A 24,367-nucleotide genomic window follows, 5' to 3' on the forward strand; every position below is an offset into this window, starting at 1 on the left:
CCCTCCAGTTTTAGTAAAGCAGTTTGATTTACAGTTTGCATGAAGTCCTGAAAGAAGTAAATTATCTTGACTGTGAGAAATCTCTTATGAAATGAAAGCTGGCTTGTAACTGAACTTGATTGGAAGGTGACTGCTTAGGGTGGAAGAGGCAGTTGTCTCTGGAGTTCACCTGTTTCACTTCATTCACTCTATTTCTCAATATTCTTGCAAATACCAAGAGGAATAAAATTTCTAAGGAATGCATCTTTAGGTATATTTTAACTTCATATTTTAACTTTCATGTTAAGTATGTTTTGTTTCTCTTGATATGTTTTAGTAGCAGTATGGCAGGGATATGTGAAAGGCCTGAAATGTTAGAAATGTGAGGCATTTGTGCACATTTATGCATTAGAAAAATAGGATATGCATTTGTGTAAAACCACCGAGCCACTCACTTTGTTGTTATTGTATTGGAAATGTGAATATCTGTTGAGATACCTTTACTACAACTTGTGTCTTGCTATTAGTTTAGTGTACTGAACATTTTTATGAGACTCTGAGCAGCTTGGTCTAACTTTGAAGTTGGCCCAGTTCTGGGAGGGTGTTGGACAGGATGACCTCCAGAGGTCCTTTCCAGCCTAAATTATTGTGTGTTTCTATAAAAAAAAAAAATGGGGAGGAAATTAGAAAGTAATTCATAGAAGCGTGTTCTCATTTTAAGATACCCTTGTTTCCTCATGTGTTCTTTCAGTAACACATTTTCATTTGTTATTTTCAGATCATTTTTAGATAGTTTTTTTTTTTAAATGCACAGCATAGAGGAGAACAAAAATATGCGTAGGAAGATTCTGAGAGATAAGATATAAATGCTGCTTGAGTTGTTTAAAGTATGTTCAGAAACATCTGAGAGTAAAACCAAGCAAACTTTTCTCATCTGTGTGAAATTTTTCACAAGGCTTTGTACCATGGCTTTAAAGTCACTGACTGTTCTATGTATTTCGTCTCCCTGTCCTTAATTTTCTAGGCACTTTATAACAGGCAAGATTTTGGTTTTTATGGTGTTTTTTTAATCTTTCAAGTTTTGTTCATGTGTTTTATGGGAAATAACTTTTAATCCTTTAATATCTTTGTTTTAAATATGGAAATGTTAATTTGTGTTTTTCCTGACTGTTTCTACTAACTTCTTGCATTTCAGGAAAACTGTTAAAACTTCAAAAGATGGGTAAAAGGGAGGTGATTTGAAATATCTCTTCCAGGCAATCGTCAGTTAATAGATTACAAGTAAGAAAATTGCTTAAAAGGTAAAAAAAACCTTACTATTTTGACTTAATATTTTTGCTCTGGGTGATCACATTAAGATTATTTCATTGCCCTAATTAAAAATTAATTGAATGCATGAATAAGTAGCTTAGGCTTGTGGATTTGTGTGACCATGTCTTCTCACTGCTGTGTCACGTAGCTAAACCAGTGGTAAGTGGAGGCCTCGATAAATTCTTTCCTTCTTCTTCCCATAGCAACAGGCAGGAAGAGACTTTGGGTGAAGTTCTTCAGAAGATTTCTTTTTCATGCTTTCATGGTAAAGTCCAAAATAACCTGTTGCTAACACCGGCATGAATATTTGACTGAGATGCTCAAGACTGGCATTTTTGCTTTGTAGGAACCTTTTAGCCTCAGAGTCAGCTGAGGTGTAAACATAGCTGTAGGTGAGATTTTATAGGGCAGACAGAACAAAAAATATTGCTGCGTTTGGTAACTCTGTTTTGTAACTGTCTTGGACTTCTTTTCTTCAGTGCTTCTTTGTGCTCAAAGTTGTCCTTTGTGATAAAATTTGAGTAGCGTTGAGAAATATAATCTCTGAATTACAAAACAAATGCAGGTATTTCTACAGTTAAGGTACAGTCTTACTTAGGTAAACTGTAACCAGGGCTGCATGCTGTAGAATATTGTGTTTATGAAACAGCTGCGATTCAAAGAAAGCACCAGTGCTTTTGGATACTTGGTCAGTTTACTGTTAGTGCACAGTTTAACAGTGACTGCTTGTAACTATCTGGCCACACTATCTGCTTTTCCCTTGAGAAAATTCTCTTCCAAGGTTACCACTGGAAAATGTTGTTTATACTTTCTAGGTACTTTCTCTTTAGAAACCTGGAAATATAACAATGTTGTTTTTTAAAAGTGAAATATAAAAAGGCTTTTTGCCTGTTAGGGCTCTGTCAATACATGTTTGTCGATGACATTGCTTCAGTCTTTGTCTTTCCCTCCTCTCTGAGGAAGGATGTCCCTGAAGTTACAGCACAGATTATTTTTTTTAACCTGTATTTCCGCAAAGCTCCATATAGGATATGGGTCACAGTGCAAAGAAGTGGAAGAATTAAGAGGGAAAGCTGTAATTAATTTCTACAAGATGTGAGAGTTCTAATTGCTAGACCTTGATGCCTTTTTGTTAGAGATCTATAATAACAGTCTAACAGTCCTAATAACAGGAATTGTGTAAGGTCAGAGGAACTTTGGTATTTGGAGGTGCTAAAAGGATATTTCCCTATGAAAGAAGAATATTGCTCATTCTGAGAAGTTGGTTCACTATATAGTCAATTACCCCCAGCTCTGGAACCTCTTCAGGGCACCAGCTTTCTGATCATAATACTGTCAGCTGGTAGGTTTCAGATCATGAGTTTAATTTGTACTTTGGAAGCTGAACTTCCTTTAAACAATCCTAAAAGAAATGTGATGCAACTGAAATGTGATGGTCACAGTAGACCAGTGTGATGGGTTAACTGTGTCTGCCTGCCAGGTGCCCACCAAGCCGCTCTCTCACTCTCCCTCCTCAGCAGGAGGGGGGAGAAAATAAGATTGAAAAAGCTCATTAGTTGAGATAAGGATGTGGAGATCACTCACCAGTTACCATCATGTGCAAAACAGACTTGACTTTGGGAAGATTAATTTATTGCCAATTAAAAACAGAGTAGAATAGTAAGAAATGCAAACAAAACTAAAAACACCTTCCCCCCTCTTCCCCCTTTTTTTCCAGGCTCAGCTTCAGTCCTTCATTCCCAACTCTTCTACCACCTCCCCACCCCGAGCGGCACAGGGGAATAGGGAATGGAGGTTGCGGTTAGTTCGTAACACTTTGTATATGTCAGTCCTTTGTCCTCACACTCTTCTCCTGCTCCAGCATGGGGTCCCTCTCATGGGATACAGTCCTTCACAAACTTCTCCAATGTGAGTCCTTCTCATGGGCTGCAGTTCTTCAAGAATTGCTCCAGTGTGGGTCCCTTCCACAGGGTGCAGTCCTTCAGGAACAGACTGCTCCAGCCTGGGTCCCCCATGGGCCACAGGTTCTGCCAGCAAATCTGCCCCCACGCAGGCTCCTTTCCATGGACTGCAGCTCCTGCCAGGAGCCTGCTCCTGTGCGGGCTCTCCACAGGCTGCAGCTTCCTTCAGGGCACATCTGCCTGCTCTGGCGTTGGGGTCCTCCACGGGCTGCAGGGTGGGTGTCTGCTCTAGCATGGTCCTCCATGGGCTGCAGGGGGACAGCCTGCTTCATCATGGTCTTCTCCATGGGCTGCAGGGAAATCTCTGCTCTGTTGCCTGAAGCACCTCCTCCCTCTCATTCTTCAGTGACTTTGGTGTCTGCAGAGTTGTTTCGCTCACATTTTCTCTCTCTTTCTCACACAGCTGCTGCACAGTGTTTTTTACCTTTTCTTAAATATGTTATCACAGAGATGCTACCAGCATTGATGGGCTCAGCTTTGGCCAGAGCTGGGTCCATTTTGGAGCCGGCTCTGTCCAACATGGGTGCAGCCCCGGTCTCTTCTCATAGTGACCACCCCTGCAGCCCCCCTGCTACCAAAACCTTGCCATGTAAATCGCATACAATCACCTACTATGGAGACAGGTTTGGGGCTAAATTTGATTAGTTGTCTTTGATAAGTTAAGTAAAAACGTTCTGTACTCATACCCTTAGGGATTTGTTACTCCATCAAGAAAAGGCAACCAATAGTGATTAAAAAATCTTGACCTATAGGGTAAGCTTCCAGAAGAGGGGGCCTACAAAAATAGTTTTGCCCATCATGAAATTGATAAAAGAGCACAAACCCTTATAAGCAAACTTTTACTTTGCAAGTGTATTGTCAGTCCATGATAACACCTGGGTACTTTCAGCCATGAAAGGAATAGGCGTGAATATCTGGTTTCTTGAATGAAAAGCAATTTGTCTTGCTTTGTGAGTAGCAAGGTAAGTGCTTACCTTCCAGTCCACAGATTGTAACATTGTTCTGGTTGTGCATTACCACTGAAAAATTTTCCTAAAGCCTCATCACAGAAGTACTAACATGAAACGTAGTTCTGAGTCAATGTAGTATTGTGTTGAAACTATATTATTACAGAAGATTTTGTAAAAAGAGTTAAAAAGGCCAAAATGAATTTCTAAAAGCAGTGGTTTGTAAAATGCAGGAGTTAATCCAGTTAATGTCCACTTAATACCAGTAAATCCAGCAGTTTAAAAATCTCTTTAAGTTTGTGGACGACAATGCCAGTTTCACTGTCTTCTCTGTCTTCCTAATACCAGTTTAATTCTCTCAACTGTGGGTTAACATACATGCCAAGTTTAAGATAATCTTGTTTTCCAACGGTGGTATTTAAGAACCAGCCATTTTAAGTATTGCTCTATTTCTAAGATTACAGCAGTGAACCAGTTTTAGCTTAGTGGTTTGCATATATGAATTGTTGTCCTCTTTGAAATGGATTGTACCATGAGAAGGAAATCGCTGAAATAAAAATAGACTCTCTCTTTGTTTTCACAAATGGTTTTAATTATCTCGTGCAGCTCTCTGCAGTGGCTTTTCTTGCCAGGCCTTTTCGAATCAAGCAAAAGGCATACGATGTTCATGTACACTTTTGTCTCTTTTCCCGTCTTTGAGCATTTCTTAAAAGTTAGTAAAAGCTAACATCCTTTTAGTTAGGAAGGAAATTCATTGGCAAGTTATCAGAGTTGGTGGCAAAGTCTGTTTTGTCCCTTTTGTCCTGCCTGCCTGTCCTTTAGTCTAACAGCAGCTTGTGGTTGGGGAATTACTGATGTACTACTGAAAGGGGAAAAAACTGTCAAATTACATGATTTTTTTTTTTTTAATTTTGTATATTGCAGTACTGTTTTTTACATGTCTTTTTTCCTATTCTTGTATTCAGTATCAAATATATATGTATGTAGAAAAAAGCCATATGAAATATTTCTGCTGAGGTGCAGGTTACACAAGCAGGCTTCTTGGTGCATAGAAATGCTGATGAACAAATTCTCTATAATTTTGATGTAAGTCTTTGGTTTGGGAGGCCTGAAGACATAGTTTAATTTGGATTGCAAGCAGTGTTGTTGGAAGCATTTTTCTCTGCCGGCTGAAGTTGATGGACCGGTTTTTTTAATCTGCAGTTTGCATAAGGAACACTGATGATCCGTGGTATTGAGGTGGAAGTTACAGTGTGAATATCACTGGGTGTCTGGCCACAACATTTCCAGAGTTATTCTGTCTTTCCTTGGGCAATCTCTTTGTTTTCGTAGTCATGTTAAATGTTTGTCAGCTTTTCCGACTTAGAAACTTTGGATTCAGAAGAGTTTCCCATGTTCAGTTCTCTTTTGAAGTGGTAGATACTTAGGAAAAACAAGGAATCAGTGCTGAGGATTAGTGTTGCATAAATAATTGTCCGAGTGTTTTTAGGAAAGGTGTTAGTCTGTAGTTCCGTAGTCTTTGCTACTGTAATTTAAAATCTGTTCATGACATAGAATAGAGCCATCTTTGATCCTATTGCAGGATATCAATATGGTGTCAGACCGATTATAATTCATGTTGTGTATGAGGTTGTAATTAGTGTAACAAAATTAGTGTAATTAGTGTAACAAAACTCAGTGTGAGACTTTACAGGAAGGGAATGTGGTATTTACTCTTAAAGTCTCAAACTAATTTTACCCGCTCACACTCATTCTCTCGTACATTTCATTTGCTCTCTCTTGCGCTCGTGTACTCACAAGCACCGGGACATTTTTGTGTGTTGAGGTGGTATAGCCAGTGTGTCTCATGTGCAACATGGAGGATGGAGCTAATGGTATCTGTCAGTTGCTTATCATGCTTTGGGCTCCTTTTGGTGACAACAAACTACTTCATAGACAGATATTTTATATCCTTTGGGAGTCAAGAGTTGTTTTACACTAGTCCTTTGCTTGGGAATCTGGCTTACTTCAGCCTCCATAAATCTTAAGTGAAGGCTTAATGCTAGTTGTTTTTTCCTGATTTGGAATATCCATATCTTTATAGCTACTGTGTGTTTTCCTGTTGGGCTAACAGGAAAAGGAATGACATATATGATGTGCTGTAACCCTGTTGGCACTCTCCTCTCTTTAAAGCACAGGCTGTTTTGCTGGCCAGTCATCTGTGCTGTAGTCTTACCAGAGCGACAGCATCCTGGTCTTGACACAAACACTCCTCAGTTTTATTGCTGCAAGAAGTGTCCTTGGTTATCAATAAAAGCCATTCTTTTAACGTTTGTTTTCCTGATTTATGTATGCATGTTTCCATTCCTTCTTTGTTCATACCAGTCTTAACATCTCCATTACAATTCTCTACAAGGTATGTTTACTTGTAGCAGAAAAACATCCAATAGAAAGATTCAGGATGGTAGTTATCTAGAACAGATTTAGGTAATCTCATAAAATATAATTAGACCTGTTGATTTAAAGGGGATGTGACTTCTGACTCTGATATACCACTGTCCTTTGAAAGGCTGTAGAAATGATACTTTGTAAGCAGACATAAGGAGAAAGTGGTTCCTGTGTTGAGCCAAAAGTACAATGGCTTGTATATATTGTATATGTGAATTAGAGAAAAATGTAAAATATACATTTTTAAGACAGCATAATGGATTAAGTTTCTACTTCAATGTCAAGGATTTCTTATTAGCAAGTCCACAGTAGGGAAAAGACAGAAGTTGGGCAGCTCTTCTCCTATCTTTCGTGGTTTATGTATCTTGCTTTTCCCTCATTGCAGCCTCTGAAGGTCATGTCACTTGGGTTGCTTCCCAAACTGAATAAATTGTATTTTCCACAAATATATTTTTAGCTAGTATATTGAATTGGCTCAAGTGTTGCCTTTGAGTCTGCATCTCACTCATTCTTATCAGAACAGCTGCCTGTATGTTAGCTTTGTAAATAGTTAAACTGCGCATGTACACAGCAGAAGGGAGGTGTGCCTGTAGTGCTAACTGGCGTATCACAGTGCTGGCTCTGATCTGGTGAGTACAGTTACTGATAGCAGTGGAGATATGCCAACAGCAGCTCAGTAATTCAACCTAGAGTCTGTTTTTGGACCCAGTATGCACTGTATTTCCCATTTGTTAAAAAAACAATTTAGGCATCTGGATTTTAAATTTCAACACGTATTATGGCAGGGACTACTTTGCTTTTACTGCATTTTCAGTAAAGAGGTGTAGTGCTGCTCACATAAAGTGATGGCCAAGCTGCATTCTGCTGTTAAAATCCTCTTTGTTTCCATTCCTTATATAAATATCCCTTGATGCAAACCTCATAATTGCTTCTCTTTCCAACGTGTACTCAACACTCTTATCATCTTCTCTCAGTTATTTTCTTCCTGGTTGATTACTCAGCAGTTTCTTTCTTTCCATATGTCATCTTACTTGTTTGGGCAAAACTGACCATATCCTTAAAACTTATTTTAGGGAAAAAACCGTTAAAAATGTAAAACAATAAAAACAGCTTTGTCAGACCACTTTTTACTTTAAAGATGAAACTTAAACAGTTAAAGTAACTGCAAATTTGCTAAACAAGTTGCCAAACTTGCTGTCTCTGCCTAGCCTTACTGGGTAATTATATCTAACATTTAAGAGAAAAGAACTTTTCCACAATATGCATGCCTTCAATTAAAAAGAGGCTTCAGTCTTTTTGGGGAAGGAGAGGAAGCATTTGTATTTAATTTCTTGCACACAAAAAAGTGCAGTATTAATGTAAACAGGTGACTTTGAACTTTCTCTGAAATATCTAGTCTAATCTCAATTGTCTGTAACTCACATACCTGTTGATAAAAAAAAAATTAGCTGTTGTAAACAGGACATGCTACATCTTACATGCAGTTTTTTAAACAAAACTTTGTATATTTTACACTTTTTCCAAAAGCCTGTATTCCTGTGTTACACAGTGACGTTTTCAAAACCATTGTTAAAATTACTAGGTATGTAAAAGAAATTTTTTTCATTATGCGATTTTTTTTTTTAAACTGGATTATTGAAACAGCAAATACAGTTTGAATTGGTACACCTGTAAAGAGTGGTTTAGCCTGTTCTTAAAATTAATTGCTAAACATAAGGCTTACAGCAGCCAACAATGTGCAATTATTTCAGTATTTTTTAAATTATAAAGAGCATGTGCCAACATATTTTCAAAGCTATGCATGTATAATATACAGTCACAGGATTTCATTCTGACCTAGTTGTATTCTGTTCTTTCAAATAAATATGAAACAAAATTACCTTATTTGATAAGTCAGTTCTTTAACAGATTAATACCATCACTGAATAAAGTCACCATAAGTTAAATTGGTGTCACACTCTGAAGATCTCTCAAGCCTCTGATAGCATTTTTCTTCTTTTTACACTCCCTGAATTTGTGGAGTAAGAAGCTCCTTCCCACATCTTCCCTTACTTTGCTTTGACCAAGAAGCACTCAAAGCTGCTTTTCTCCCCACTCTTTCTCATGATTTGTTTAAAAGAAAAATAAACGAGGATCCTCCCTTTCTGCTTTCCTTTTTCTGAAAGTGTTTGTAGCATCTGGGCTGTGCTCCTCTAGAATTTCTTCTTCCGTACCACTCCCACAAAAAAGTCTGGTGATGAAATTTGCTGTCTTGGATTAAAATGCCACTGAAGATGATGCAGTTTGGCCTAACAGCGTCAGGCCGTGCCATAGGGGAGGCTTCTGAGAAATCACTCTAGTTAGAGGTGGAATTCAAAGAACTGAATCCCAAAAGGATGCGTGGACCGAGTTTCCTACTGTGAGGCAGATTTATTTTAAGCAATGTTTGTTCAAACCTGCCTGAGTACAAACAATGGCATATGCAATTATGAAGCTGAACATAATTTATCTAATAATCTACACATTATGGTAGCATGTTACAAAACCAAACCAACCTACCTGGGAGTAGGTATGCAGCCACTGAAGAAATTCAGGCTAGCATTTGAATGGTTTATATTTAATGACAAGAGGATATGAATTCTGTATTATTGTGTATTATACTTTTTATATGCCAAATAATTTGTCTTGTTCATTTCTAATAAAATTATACTTACGTGATCGTGCTCCCAGTGTCTGTTACGCTGCCCTGCTCTCTGTCACAGCTTTCAAACCTTTCAAATAATGTTCCTAAATTTCAAATTCGGGCAGGTTTCTTGGAAGTGGGTAGCAGCACCAGAGGGAAAAAAATGGCATTATGAGCTTACTATAATTTAAAACAAAACCAAACCTAAGCAAAACAAAAAAACCCAACCCAAACCAAATCCCTAAATATTTATGAAGATGTGTATAATTTTCTACTGCAGAAAATAACTTGTGTATGCATTCTCAGTTATTTGGAATTACAGTTTCAACTTGTGGAAGTACTTGTTGCATTACAATGAATTTATAAAGCAAACATACCTAGTTTATAATGATTTCTCGAATTATATTTTCGTTCATAAAATGATTATTTATAACATAGTTTGAAAGCAATCATTATATTCCTTTCCACTGGCAAGGGGTCCAAAGGTCTAGTACAGTTAAAATACTTCTTGGTGTTGGCACATGATGGCCTGTTCACATCCAGTTGCTGACAGAACTGCTTGTCTTAAATGAAGACATTTGCTTTTCACAGAATCCTAAATATTGTTTCTATTGTAATAAAACTAAATGGAAGTATTTTAATAATGATTGAAGAGTGTACGTTGTCTTATTTTGTGATTAAGTTTATAAGTAGCCCTAGGCTATTTTTGAGCTGAAATCATATCCAGTCTTACCATTAAAAACAGTTGTTAATACAGTAGTTTCTTACCAAACAGATTTAATTTGTGTGTGTATTTGTTATATAAACAAAGAGGAGTTAAATGCTAAAAATTAAGTTTAAATGTAGAAATCATCTGGATGTATGTGACTTGTGGGGTTATTGTCTTTTGCAATCTCTTTGTGCTTCCTCAAAGTGTAGTTCATTAATCATCATGGATTCTTATTTGACTAATTAATATATTTTAGCCTTGTTTCCTAAGAAAATGAGGTGTATACAGTTCTACCTGCCAGTCCTGTTCTGCTCTCTTCTTCCCCTTTTCCTGTGTGTTGCACTACAAACTTTCTTAATTGCTGATCCATTCCAGCTAAAAATTGGTGGAGATGGAGGTATCAAAGTTGATTAAATTCTGATGATTTACGAAAAATCTGGATGGAGTATGTACGTGCATGGTAGGGAAGAGACTTAAATGAGGGCCTGGCTGAGAGAAAAGCTGCAGTGAGTTCATCCTTGCTGGATGCCTGGCATGGAACCAGCTATTCTGCTTGCTGAGTCTTTTTCAGCTGGCAGTTAAGGGGAGCAGAAGAGGCATTGGGGTCAAGGTGTTTGAAAACATGAAAAGAGAAATAGGGCTATTGAAGTGCAGGGCACAGGTAAAGTGTTGCTTGCTGCTTCTGCCTCTGGAACTCTCCTTTTTCCTGGTTAGCTAATGGAGCTTGCTTCAAGTGAAGAGCCTCTGGATTTTAGAGGTGTGCAATAAAATAAGGCTCTTCAGTTTTATTGTTCAAAAACAATTAGCAACTTTATGGCAGCTGAGAGGACTAAACAATGTGTAATGCAGTTTCTTTTTTTTTAGAAGTATTGGGAGGCAATAGATTCTTGAAATTTTGCTTAAGCTAGTTGTTAGTGAAAACTATGTCTCACTACGTACTCACTTGCAATATACATGTGCTAACTCAACAAATGTTTGCAGGACAGTGATTTCAGATGTGATTAAGCAGCTAGAATTTTTTCTGCATATTCTCAATGAAAATGATCAAATATTAGGAAAATTGTTTTAATGAGTGTATTTTGCAGGCTTAGAAATGAAACTTAGCTTTAACATGTGCTTCTGAATGAATGTTGTATGCTGTATGTGCTTACTGTATGACTTCAGTTGAAAATTATCACCTTCAGTAATTGCATTTATATGATGTGCAGTGTTATTTCTCCAAGTGTAAAATAGCAGCTCTTCTGTAAATGCAAATTCCTTTAGGCTATCCAGTATGTTTGTATTGGTCTAGACGCTATTCAACTGCTTTCTTAAAGCATAAAGGATATATAATGAGTTTGGTAGAACTAATCACAGGATCAGAATTAAGAATTGTCCTCTACATCTTTTAAATTAGACTACTTTTGAAATACTTCTGTTAAAAGCTTTCTCACTCTAGCAGGATTTAGATTTGTGAGATTCACATCTAGAATCTAGTAATTAACAGTACTGGACTCCACTAATAACACTATACACTATTTAAGCAAGTCATTAGTACTTTTTTTGGTGGTGTCATATTCTCCAGCAGTTAACACTAGCATCAACAAGCTGTAGGATACAATAACTTCCCATTTTACCGCGTTCGAAATACCTGTGGAATTATCAATTTCACAGTAATTGTCACAGTATACAGACTTTTGCTTCAGATTGCAGCCTCTAAAAAGAAAGTTGTGATATTCGGATCTGGTCTCCTTTTACAAATTCTGTTTTGCATGGCATGCAGAGATTAAGACATGCAGTTGTTTAGACTGCTTGTGCTGTTATCAGTTGGTGAGTTAATATGTATAGTGTTTTGTACTCAAGATACAGATAGCAGCAGCTTAAGCTAATATGTTACTTTCCTCCTTGGAAATAATGTTGTGTGCAGAAAATGACCTGAGAGCTGGCATGTGATACTTGATCTGCTTTGGGATTCAGATTTGGTGGCTGACCAAAGATCTGCAGCAGTGGGCTGGGAGATTGGTGTGTGCTGATTAGCCAACCCCTTGGCCAGAGTAGCTGAGCCTCGCAATAGATGGGAGCCCAGAGAGAGGTAGGTCAGACTCATAGGTGGGTGAATGGTTTTGCAGTAGGTTATGACCACAGAAGACAGGAAATGGCACAAAGGAGGGAACACGGCATGAGAGGGATGTAGTAAGTAGTCTAAAAGTTGTATCCAGCAGCTAATTTGGAGTCCTCAATCACCCATTCATTTTCCAGTGGGTAATCTGCTGTAGAGGACTTACTGATACATATCTAGTTCAGTTGGTAAGGGATGTTGAGCTGAAAATGTGTTTTAAAAGTGAATTAGGAGACAAGGATATCTGGATATTTCCAAAGTGATGTATATTTTTAATATAATAGCACACTATTAATTTCATCTGTTAATATTGAAGCTATATGATGCACATTGTCCACTTTTCTTCCCACCCCCCAAAACCGAATACTGAATTGAATTAAGTTCAGAGAATAGTAGGAATACCTGCTTGCCTTGGGGCTAGGAGGATCAGGCTAGCACAGGTGTGAGGGTTGGGGTGTGGTGAGAGGGAAGGTTGGGCTGTAAAGGTTGTCTTACCCTCTTTCAGAAGTGATGTATTTCCTCTTTTAGTGAAGTGCTTTGTAGAATTACAGCCCCTGTCTGTAGACTTGATCTGACCAAGTGAAAACAAAAGGCATACAGAAGCAGGTGTCTTTAAATTTGAAATTTTCTTTTTAATTTTTTCCTATGCCTGTGGATTGTGGTTTTCTTTTTTTTTTTTTTAAACCAAGTAATACTGGGCATGGGAAGCTAAACTTCTTACTCAGGAATTACGACAGCAAAATAGGCAGATATTTTCAGACATAAGAGGTACAGCAAACTTTGCGATTAGAACATCATTGACTCTCAGTTAATTGGCAAATTGAAGGGACAAAATCAAAAGACCTCTTTTGTGTAGGACGTGAATATTTACAGATCATGTAATAGTAGAGGTGAAGCCCTTTGTAAACCATTTTCTGTACTTTGGGGTAATGGAAAGGAACTAGAAAGAAAACAAGTGTGGTGGTTTTGTTTGCAATATAATGTGTCTACGTGTCAAAAACCAGATGATTTAATTTTTGAGTGTCTGAGGATTCAAATGTTTACATTGTCTCTTCATCCAGATTCAAGATCCAGCCCGTATTATGGCTGGCAGTGGGTCCAGATCAGGACCATCCAGTGGGTTATCCATGAAATCACAGCTCCAAATCACTGGTAAGCCTTTTGAAAGGATGTATCTTTTCTGGTTAGAAATGTAAAAGTGTTTTTCCCACAATTAAATGGAAGTTACTAGTATGTTGCATTTCAGGAAGTTTTGAGTTGTACAAAACCCAAGAGAAGTCACACAATAAAATTGATGGTGTTATGCTATCATTACTTGTCAGATATATAGCTATTTTATTCAGGATTATATCTAAAATGCATTTTGAAATTATAAATTTTTGTGTAAAAAAAAAGAAAAGGAAGGAGTAATTCTTTTTGAATGCTGTAAAGTAAATTATACAGAACAGTCCTCTTTGAAATGTAATAATGTAATGTGATACTGCTTTCAGTTACTAACACTTGACATAATACCAAATCTAATACTTTCTCCTAACAATCTTTTTACACCTCAAGCTAAGTAAATCTGAACTTCTGTTCATTAAATTTGACTTACTGCTTCTCCCTTGTTACATGTTTTTATGGCCACCATTGTAAAGGAGCTTTAATAAAAGTGTTGGTGAGAATATTACTGTAATTGAGCACCTGTAGATTGCATAGGAATGGATTTCCATGACATGCTTTGCTTTTTGTAGTGCCCCACCAACAGAGCAGCTGTTGAAACTTAATTACCAAGTTTTCCTCACTTTTGCTCTCTGACAAATTTTACTGAAGCATAAAAGCTGAAGCCTGGGAATGGGAGATCTGTGGATGCATGCAGGTCTATGTTTAGAAGCATCAAGGGTAAATTTTGCACTCTCCGTGTGGAAGATCTGTGGGTATACGCAGAAGTTTCACAAAGTTGATATTGTGGGGATGAAAAGAATTGTCAATAATAGATGGGAAAGCTTTAGGCTAGGAAGGAGGTTGGAACTGAGTAAGTTATACTGGCTCTAGTTGTCACACTGAGATCACAAGCTTGTTTTTTCTCAGTAGGCTGTGAGATTTTAAGAGAAATCTTGTCTCTACAGGTTGATATTAGAGAGAAAAAATGAAGAGGTTTGGAATGAGGTACATCCTCTGCATAGCTATGGAGAGCAGAGCTAAGGATTGAAGTGGTGATTGCTGTCTAAGGCTTGCTTCATTAAAGGCCTGTGACTTGCATAAAGAAAGTGAAGTGGAAGAAATGTCTTAGTGTTTAGAATTGAGACTTAAGATGTTTGAACGGTAGTTCTTAATTTCTGTAGTTCAGCCACAGTCTGCAAGCAAACTATTTCCTGTGCAAGGAGGCATAACCTTTTTGTAGACACTTCTGTAAACAGCACCCCCCACCTGTCCTACCCTCACCTCCCTGTTCTGCTGTCTTCATTAGTTTTAAATGAACTTTCCGGTTGTCTGAGTAAGAACGAACCTTGAAAGTAGGTACAAGACTGCTGATTTGTGCTGCCTCAAAGTAGGTCTTGATGTCTTTGAGATAACTGGTGATGTTGAGGCATGAGATGCTGTAGTATAGAAGTACTGGAGACATGAGGGGAAGGGAAGGGGAGCTATTTGTGAAAATTAATGGTAGCTAACTGAAGTTAATTTCTGTAAGATGTCTGCAATATAGAGAGAAAGAGTTTCCCTTGGGAGCAGTTCAGAGTAGTTTATACTAAGCTACTTCTCTAAATCTCTAAAGGAGCATAGACTATAAAGGGAATCTAGGTAGATTAGCCATATGGGCTTGAATTAGTCATCTTTTTTTAAGGAGGTAGTGCAGCTGAGGTGGGTGACAAAAACACAGGAGACCAAGTTGTTACTTGTTAGAACAGAGTTGAGTTCACTGGCCAGTTGGAAATGGTAATATCTTTGTCTTAAGTACTGTTTTGTGAATTTAGTGTTGCCAAGGAATCCAAGAACACTCCTAATCTAAGAGTCAAGTGTCAGGGGTAGTCATGCACGTGCATGCTGCTTTAGCTAAATGGAGGCAGCATAGCCATGGTGTTTGGAAAGACAGGAGCGTTGCAGTCAATGATGTTGAATGTTAAAAAAAACCAAACCAACAAACCCAAAACAAACAAAAAAACCCCCCAAACCAAAAACAAATTAACAAAAACCCAAAACACACACCCCACCCCACCCCCAAATTAAAGCTCTAGAACTGCGAGTCCTGTCCAGGTTTTATTGTTTCTAGAAGAGTAGGTAGTTACTGCAACTCAGAGTTTGCCTTTTGCTAGCTTTTCTGTAAGTTTGCTTTGATACAGAAAACTTAACACAAAGTTCTTTTTCTTAATGTTGTTCTTTTCACCAGAAGTGGTGGCAGTTTTCCATGATTCCTTAACGAGAGAGACAGATCATGTTTTGAGCTTTTTAACAAGCAAGCATAATAAACTCCAGGAGTTCTCTAGGCTGGTGATAGACAGGAGGAGGTTGTAGAGGATCTTTTCTACTTTCAACACCTAAGCGCTTTTGTGGATCTTATACTAATTTTTATTAATTATAGTGTGTGATGTTATAGAAGTACTGTTGCATGTTTTAGGCATTTGTGTGAGCTATAGCGTTGTATAAAATGATCTGGAATGTAAGAACATTTTTGTCTGCGTAATGTATTTTTATTTCTTGAGCTTTATGGTCAGGCATCAATGACGTGATACTTGAATACTGAAGCACACAACTGAAAAATATTATTTGCAATTGAAATCTTATTCAGTAAATTATTATTTTTCTCTTTCTTAACAGTTATTTCAGCAAAACTGAAAGAAAAAAATAAATGGTTTGGACCTAGCCCTTATGTGGAAGTCTCAGTAGATGGACAGTCAAAGAAGACAGAAAAATGCAACAATACAAATAGTCCGAAATGGAAACAGCATCTTACAGTGTAGGTTTGATGGTTTTGTTTTCCAATTTATTTGAGCTAAATTAATGCAATTGACAGTGGACTTAGGGGTTGCATTTTTATTTTAAGCAAGGCATTCAATATTACATGATAAGAAGATATTTGTGTAATTTTTGGAGCCTGGAAGATATATTTACAAACTATTTTGCATTATTTCCTATGGAAAAGACCCAGTGCTTATGAAGGAATGTATTCTGTATTAATGTATGTGGCATATCAAAGGAGCTTTAATTCTGTGAGTAGGGTAATTTTGATATTAAACCCGACAGTCCCATGCATGTTTTTGTTGTCACGTTTAAGGTTACGGTGTTTCAGAAATTCTGTGGCTGAAAAGTGTAGCTGTTCTTTGTGTACCACTTTGTTGTGTACCATGCAATAGCACAGGTTGTTAGCTCTGCCTTGCGCACGTCTAAATTCAATCACAAGTACAAAATCCAGATTAATTTGTGCCTTCAGAGTACAAAACTAACATTAGATTCAAGATGAACACAGCTGTTGATTTTTGCTTGGCCCAGTATTTGTGTTGTGAGATTATAGGAAGTATAAAGCACAGGAAAAAAATTATCTGCAGCTTCTATAAAATTTAGTTTTCTCTTACGAATGTGTCTCATGGAACACTGGGATAAAGGTCAGTCTTGTGCTTGCACATTTGCTTATCCTTAAATTCTAGATTATTATTCTTGAGGCATCTTGAACGTTCCTGCCTGATTAAAACCTTTTTTGTGCCTGTTCTTTTCTTGTAATTCAGATTATTATGAAGTTTTAGTTACTACTATTTACCTTGCTTTCTACTGCAAAGAAGTATTTTGAGAAAAAGAAAACCTTGCACTTTACATGCACGTCAATGTACAAGAGCAGAATTTTCTTTTAGCTTTTAAAGCCTGCCTTTTTACTTTTTTTTTAATTGAAATGTTGGTAGCTTGCGCTGTGCAAGTCCACATGATAATACATGGGCAATTTTTGCTCTTGTTCAGTAAGCGTTGAGCAGAGGCACCCAATGCATATCAGCTTCATTGAAGATTACCCTAATGCTACATGGAACTTAGTGGAGTAAGTTAATTGTTTTTTTAGGAAATATTTTGACACAGCTGCTTACATTCAGATTCAGAATAAAAAGAAGTGTAATGGCTTCTGCAAATGGGTATGGAACCATGGGTTCCTCTTCTAGGAGGCAGTCTGTTAGGTGGAGCTGCGTATTCTGAAGGGGTTGTCTGACTGAAAGTCTGGATTTATCAACCATATACAAGTGAAATTGTCCAGTCAGAGAAAATAAACAGTCATTTATAATACCTGTTTCTTACAATTAAAATAATTTAAAAATATATAAACGTTAGAATGTTCCTTATAGAAAAAGAATATCAGTATTAAAAATTACTTTGAAGTTGCCATTACGGATTTTTTTTAAAAAAACAGAAATGTGTTCATATAATGTCAGCAACTGATACTGACATAAATTTGTTTCTCTGTTGTAAGGCTTCTCAGAACTCAAGGGAGGATGAGGGGCAGGTGAATATTTTACTGTTAAGAGTAACTTTCTAGAAAAAAAAGTTTTGTGAGTCCATTCTTAATTGTAATATCAGCTGTTTTATGATGCTTATCTTTCTGCTGTTGTCAGAATACTTTTAAGAAGGAAAAAGAAAAATCTAGGCTTCTAGGTTTTTCTTATCACTGGGAGAGTTCCTTTATTCTCCAAGATTTGCCTGATCCCATACACTATCTCAGCTGTCATCATCTTGCTGTAAAACATTTGGTGAGATTTAGCAGTTTTGAAATGAGCATAGTTTGATTCAGCTTGTTTTGGAGCTAGAGGGAGGAAGACTAAGTAACTGCTGTGGCAGAAAATATTTCTGTTTGCATGTGTTTCTTCTCCAGTAAGGGGCTCTGTCAGTACATAACTGCTGGCGTAGATCTGAGAGTGGAGGGTCTTATTGCACAGGTAATCCTCGATCAAGCACTTTGAGGTTTAGGGAGTGACTCTGCTGATGGCTTTTCTAGGAGCAGAGATGTACCTTCTCTGCCACAGGTTGACAAATTCAAACTGTCTGCATTTGGCAGAGGCTACAGTACTGTGGTTTCATGACCTTAGCAGCCCCCAAGATTTTTTCAGAGGAAACTTTGGCTCTTGTTTGGACTATATAGAGGCTTACATTGCCACTGTTTGTACTGTGCCTGCTCTCTGGAAGGCATCTTTCCAGGTTGTAACACCATGCTTTGAATGAAGTTCAGATTTTTGTGTCACTAAAACAAGTAAAAATTTAAGAAAAGCCTCAGGGAAGCGAAAGGAGGGTAGAAATAAATGGCTGAATTCTTCTTTGAATTACTTGATTTGGAATGAAGAGACTGTTGTGATAGTTGGGTCCATAAGGGACTTTTCTGATAGTAAACCTGGAACCAATTCTCCAAGGACGTAATCAAATTAGCACACTGTAGAAGTAATACATCCTACTCCTGGGAATGGTGAGGGAAGTTTTTGAATATTTAAGCCATGGAAGATGTAATGTGTTCTTCTGTTCTCAGTAAATGCATTGTGAAGCCAGAAGTATACTAGTAAAATATTAAATAATGTTGTATATATTCCTGCTTCTTTGTCATAATATGATGTAAGTATGTGCCAGCTTATGAGGGGAACAGTCATCTTCTAAAAATTGTTGAAAGAATTTTTAGTATTTCAGAGTACTTCCCTTTTTATGGGATGTCCTAAAATTTTTTCATAACCTCTTCAGAAAGCAAATTTGCTGTCTTCCCTCTCTGTGTGAAAAATTCTCACATCCAGGTACGCAAATGCCGAACACTCATGAAATGTGAACCTGTGAGAATTGGTCTTTTTTTTTAAATCCTGGTTACAATCAGATGCTAATTGTGAGCTGATAGTTTTTCTATAGATATTTCCCTTAAAATAGTAATAATAAAAAAATGTACTCAGTGTATGAACAGTCTTGCAGCAGTCTTGATTTACATGACATATAAACATGACTGCATACTAGAATGTGATAATTAGAAATGGTTTGATGTTACCACCATTATTTCTTTGTTTTAAAATAATTTTAAGTGACAGTTGAAGTAGATTGCTGGGTTCACCCACTTCCTCCATTTGTGGTAAGGGCTCACAAGTGCCCTTACCAGTGCTCAACTTTTTCTTTTCAGAATTGTCACTCCCGTAAGTAAATTAAACTTTCGAGTCTGGAGCCATCAAACATTAAAATCTGATGTCCTTCTGGGAAGTGCTGCTCTGGATATTCATGAGACTTTGAAATCAAACAGTATGAAACGTAAGTATAAGATTAACAATACCTTGCAATGCTGAAGAATTTGTCAGGAATTGTCTGTTAATGAGTACTGTGTGCGACACTGTAGATGACCGTTAAGAATTCCTTTTGTTGCTACAGATTGCATTTATAAGCTTCCTTCTACTTTTTCAGTGCAATATCTTTTGTTATACACAGTCTGCTATGGTGTCATTGAAAACATGATATTTTTCACTTTGCTAGTATGTGCAAGAGCAAAAGCCGTATTTAAAGAGTGTTTCCTTTTATGTAGCCTAAAAATGAAAACTATGATATGTTCCTGGTGCTAGACCAGGAAATCTGTAAAGTTATTTTTGTTCTAAATAGTGTTGTAGGGATATGTTGTATTATTTCATGCGTCTTAGAACTAGCTAGCCTATAGGCAGTATGTGCATCCTATGAAGCTTGAGAGAGAAATACAGAATTCTACACACCTGTGATGGAATTTATGTTGCTACAGCATATAGCTTTGTGCTGGCATACTTATGTTCTGTCCTTTAAAGAAGTGTTTGCTTCCGGACTTTCAGATGTGGGCATTGTAAATGCAGCACGTTGATAGCAGTGTAATAAGCTGTTCTCCTGACAGTGTGTTACTGTCCTGCTGAATCTGGGTGATAATTACCTTGGGTAGCTACATTGTTCTGTATGACACCAGATACCCTGCTGTACAGGGTAACACTGTATAGGGAAACACTGGATTTTGTTTCAAGCCATTTCATCAAGAACGTTTATTTACAGTTCTGTTTAACTGAAAAAGTTATTTACCCTGAAAATACCTTTGGTCTGGGGATATGATGCAAAATCTTCATATTCTAAATGTGAATCGTGATGTCATTAGATAAATGTGAAATATTTTAATCAGAAGATAGAATTGATACCTGCTCTGTATGAAGAATAAGGTGAATTACATTTCCTAACTATAGGTTTTTGAGGACAGGTGTATTAATTGCTTTAGAAGTGTGGGCAGAAATGTGAGACTCAATCTCTACTGTAATGATAATGCTTTCTTTAGGCAGCAACAAGCTTATGCTCCAGTTTTCCCCTTTTCGTAGAACTATAACTTTTTACTGACATCTGGAAATGATTAGTTTTACCACACGAACATAAAAAATTATGGAGAGACAGAGCTGTAGTTCCAGGTTTTGTTTTGTTTTTTTTTCCTTGATCACTGTGGTCTACAATTGGCTTCTTGAATAAAATGCACTTTTTTGTCATGTAGTAAGATAAACTCCCATTCTTTTCTGTTCTTTTTCAGTTGAGCAGGTAGTGGTGACAATGCATCTTGTTGGTGACAGAGAACCAGCAGAAGTGGTAGGAGACTTGTCTGTCTGTCTAGATGGGATGCAGGTAGATCCTGAGCTCCTAACCAACGGTGATGCCTCAAGTACAAGAAGTAAGTAACTTTCAATTCAAATGTACGAAGCTTTAACACAATGTTTTAATCATCATAACAGCCGTTTCTCTGTAACTTCCTGTTTGTAGAGACCATGCATTTTTATTCATTTTTGTTTGAGGTGGAGTCATGGTCCACAGCAAAGATTTTCAGCCTTACTGTAACAAAAATAAGATCAGCATCTTTATTTTCTGGACTTTGCTAACCTATATCTAGCAATCCCAAACTTTAATGAAAGCCTCTAGCTTCCCTGGATGTTTAATAACATCATAAACAGAAAAGAATATAAAATACATTAGTTTGGTCTCATAATAATAATAAGTATTCTGCTCACTAGAAGACATGGGTTTAGATGCATTTTTCTTAAAATATCTCATTTAAATTAATGTTTTCATAGAGTCTCTTCCCTGTGGAGTGCTGCAGAGAGGGATCCACTATTCTGTTTAGTTGGTGTCTTCAGTTTCAGATAACTAGTATGATTTTTAACTGAAAATCTTGAATGCATGTTAAATGTGTAATTACACTGAAATAAAAATAAGGGGTTTTAGTTCCATTGGTGCAGGACAGGCAATGGAGCATTTTTGAGGGTATTGTACATTGCAAAGTAGAAATAGATAAGAGCTTATTTCTCCAGAAGACAGCATTGGAGAGACTGTCTGCTGTAACAACTAGTTAGCAGTTAATTGGCAATTTTTAGGCTTTTTTTTTTTTTGAAGGAGTAGAGGAAGTTGCTTTGAGATTCCGTCTAAGTATCATAGGAAAATTGAATTAACACACAGCTTTGTAACTATTGTTTCTTAAAGCTTTTAGTCCATCTTTCTTTGCATCTTGTTAAAAGGATCAATCGCATGATGTGATGATGTGGGATTTTTTTGTAAATAAAAGCCAAATGCTGACAAATGCAATACTTGGTTTTTGTCTGTGCTTTCTTCCATTTCCTGAAATTTACCTACTGAGAAAAAGGTGCTAGCAAGTAGAAAAAGGCATGCAGGTAGTGGACTTGAGTACTATATACCGTTTGGGGCTCGACAGCGAAGACAGCCGTTGACATACCAAGCCAGAAGTTCAGCAAAGGGTTCCCAGATAATCAGGGGACTGGAGCACATGAGGAAAGAGTTAAATCTTAAAGTAGTCTAACACATTCTTATTGTACAAGTTAAAGGTACTTACAGGCAAACACATTGTTTATTGAGTAGCTTTTTAAGTTAAGATTTCTGTTTCTGGGATTAAAATCACTTCCGTGCACATCCTACTAACAGCACATTACCATAAGCCTTTACATGACTACGCCCTTGTCTTTGGCTTAGATCTGTACATAGGTCCCATCAGAATTGATAACTGATTTCTTTGTTAATAACATTTGTTTAATTCTATGGAAGTAAAGTATTTGTGCTGTCTACATGAATGAGCAGTTCTGTGCTGTGTATTCAAGTATTGCAAATGCTGGCACAAAAGGCAAATATTTCCAAGCTGGCTGAATAAGCAGTTGCAAAACATTTGCAAATCTAGGCTGAGCTGCTATAATTCTTTTTGGAGTACAGACACATTTTGTACCTGCTTGAATGCCTTTATGCTAAATAATTTACAGAGTAAGGGAAAGGTCCAGGCTAAAGAGCCCCAGAAAACAAAGCCCCTGCAGTTGCTTGCTAGCCAACCAGAGAGAAGATTTTAGAGAAGTTGTTGCCCTTCCTGCTCTGCCTATCATCATTGGAAACGGAGAGAATATGAAAAGCCAGCTTCACTTGAAGAATGGGGAGCAATGCTTGATAATGCTACAAAGACAGGAGACAATCTTATTGAACTGTATGTGTTTGGGGATATTCATACAGTCAAATGATATCCTGTTATATCTTCCATAAGGTGAAAATATTACTCACAGTGGCAGTGGTTTAAAAAAGATGTATACACACACATATATACAGAGACATGCAAAATGTATACAGTTTTGAAATAAGACAGTAGGTAAACAGCACATAGTGTATCACCTCCACACTGAAAGAAATGTGAGCATTAAAGAGTGCTGCTTTTCTTGGAAATGATTCAGAATGTTACTTATACTTCTGTTGTCTTTCTTTCTGGTATTTAAGGTCCTACGCAGAACGATAGCTCCAAAGTGAGGAATGATACACGGTAAGACTTTTTTCCTTTTTTTTTTTTTTATACAGCCATTTAGTGTTTGCAGTTTTGAAAGAAGAACTGTATGTTTTATAAAGAAGACAATTGAAACATTTCTGAGTATGCCCTGCAACAGTATCTGCTAAGATCTGAGCATGTCCTAAACAGAAATACTGTACCATTGTACATTCACATATTAAATTGTTTTCCATATGAACCCCATCTTCTAGCTTCAGTTTGCTTCCGTACCTGAATGATCTTTTGTTTTTTTTTCCCTTTGTGTTCCTCATCCTTCTCCCAATGATTAACCAAAGTAAAAAAAAAAAAAAAAAAATCCCACTGGTGAGTAACTGGCACTGGTTATTTTTACACTGTTTTGCTTTATAGCATGGAGGTATCAGAATTATATTTAGCTTTGTTAAGAAGATACCAAAAGCTGTCTAGCAGTTGCAGTGTTTTAAGGTCGATACCGGATTATGTACCCTGCTGCTTGGTAGGATAAAGGTGTGACCATACCTGATGGTGGATTAACCTGCAATGAGCACCATGCCACTTTAATTAGTTCCTGGTACTACAAGTATTTTAAGGATCTGTACAATGCGCAACCCTCTTGGATGACATCTGTAGTAGCTAAGTTAAATTTCAATATTTTTTTAATAGATCGTAACTCTCTTAGCTATACCGTCTAAAGTCTTCCCATGAAGGTTTATTTTTGTTCTGTTTCCTTTTCATGCTCAGAGGAATGTTTCCATGCTTGGGTATTCAGAATGCCTGAGTGTGTAATAGTATAATAATAATAGTAATAATAGCTAATTTGGTTTTAGTACCAACCAGTGGGGTTTTTGGTGTTCATTAAAGGTCCATTTTGAGGATCATGTAAGTGATCTGGAATATGTCTAGCAGTAGTTATTGTTACCTGTATAATAATGTGTTGATATGCATTGTTATACCTTAAGCCAGCTGGTCAAATACACTAAAGATAAAAGGTTACACTTTTGACTTTAATGTTCAAACAGCAGCAGTATGCTTTCTGGGACTGCTTTCTCGGCTATAGCTCTTACAAACTTCAGATCACCAATGATTTGTACATGCTTTCATAATCGTTTACTGTGGAGTTGGTGTGGTATGGTATGAATTATGTGCACCACACCTGGTATAGAGCAAAAGTGTGTTTGACAATGATATTGTGGTCGAATGTACATGATTCTACTTGGTCCTCTATGACTTGTGATTTACTTAGGCTTACCTACTGGTTTTTATTTTGTGTACATTTAAAGGAATGTAATTTTAGAGGTACTGGGCTGAAATTGTGCGCTATAGTTTTATTACTGATGGCCTATGTACTTGACCCATCAATCCACTAGAATTTTAGTTGACAATCTTTTTATTTTGCTCAACATATTCTGAAAACAAAATGCTTTAGAAGTAAAGATGTAGATACCTGTAACTCTGCTTAAGGAGCTACAAATGTATCAGAATAATACACTGCTAGGTATAACTGAACAGTACAGAATGGGCGAGTACTGCTA

At 37.1% G+C, this 24,367-nt stretch overlaps 1 protein-coding gene across 4 annotated transcripts in view; it reads left to right on the forward strand.

Moving 5' to 3' along the window:
* Window positions 1–24,367, forward strand: part of ITCH (itchy E3 ubiquitin protein ligase) — a 67,062-nt gene that overhangs the window by 13,691 nt on the left and 29,004 nt on the right. For 2 of the 4 annotated variants that reach the window (XR_012045103.1, XM_072878867.1), the window contains exons 1-6: window positions 11,921–12,067; window positions 13,156–13,246; window positions 15,890–16,028; window positions 19,191–19,315; window positions 20,586–20,723; window positions 22,811–22,853. Coding sequence is in view for 3 of the 4 variants with exons in the window: in XM_072878867.1 (XP_072734968.1) it covers window positions 12,050–12,067; window positions 13,156–13,246; window positions 15,890–16,028; window positions 19,191–19,315; window positions 20,586–20,723; window positions 22,811–22,853 (554 nt within the window). In the remaining variant the exon portion in view is untranslated. Of the gene's footprint in view, window positions 1–11,920; window positions 12,068–13,153; window positions 13,247–15,889; window positions 16,029–19,190; window positions 19,316–20,585; window positions 20,724–22,810; window positions 22,854–24,367 lie in introns of those variants that run through there. The other 2 variants (XM_072878868.1, XM_072878869.1) reach the window with 2 other exon arrangements.

The sequence above is a fragment of the Ciconia boyciana genome, chromosome 14 (genome assembly GCF_034638445.1).
Source record: "Ciconia boyciana chromosome 14, ASM3463844v1, whole genome shotgun sequence".
Lineage (NCBI taxonomy): Eukaryota > Metazoa > Chordata > Aves > Ciconiiformes > Ciconiidae > Ciconia > Ciconia boyciana.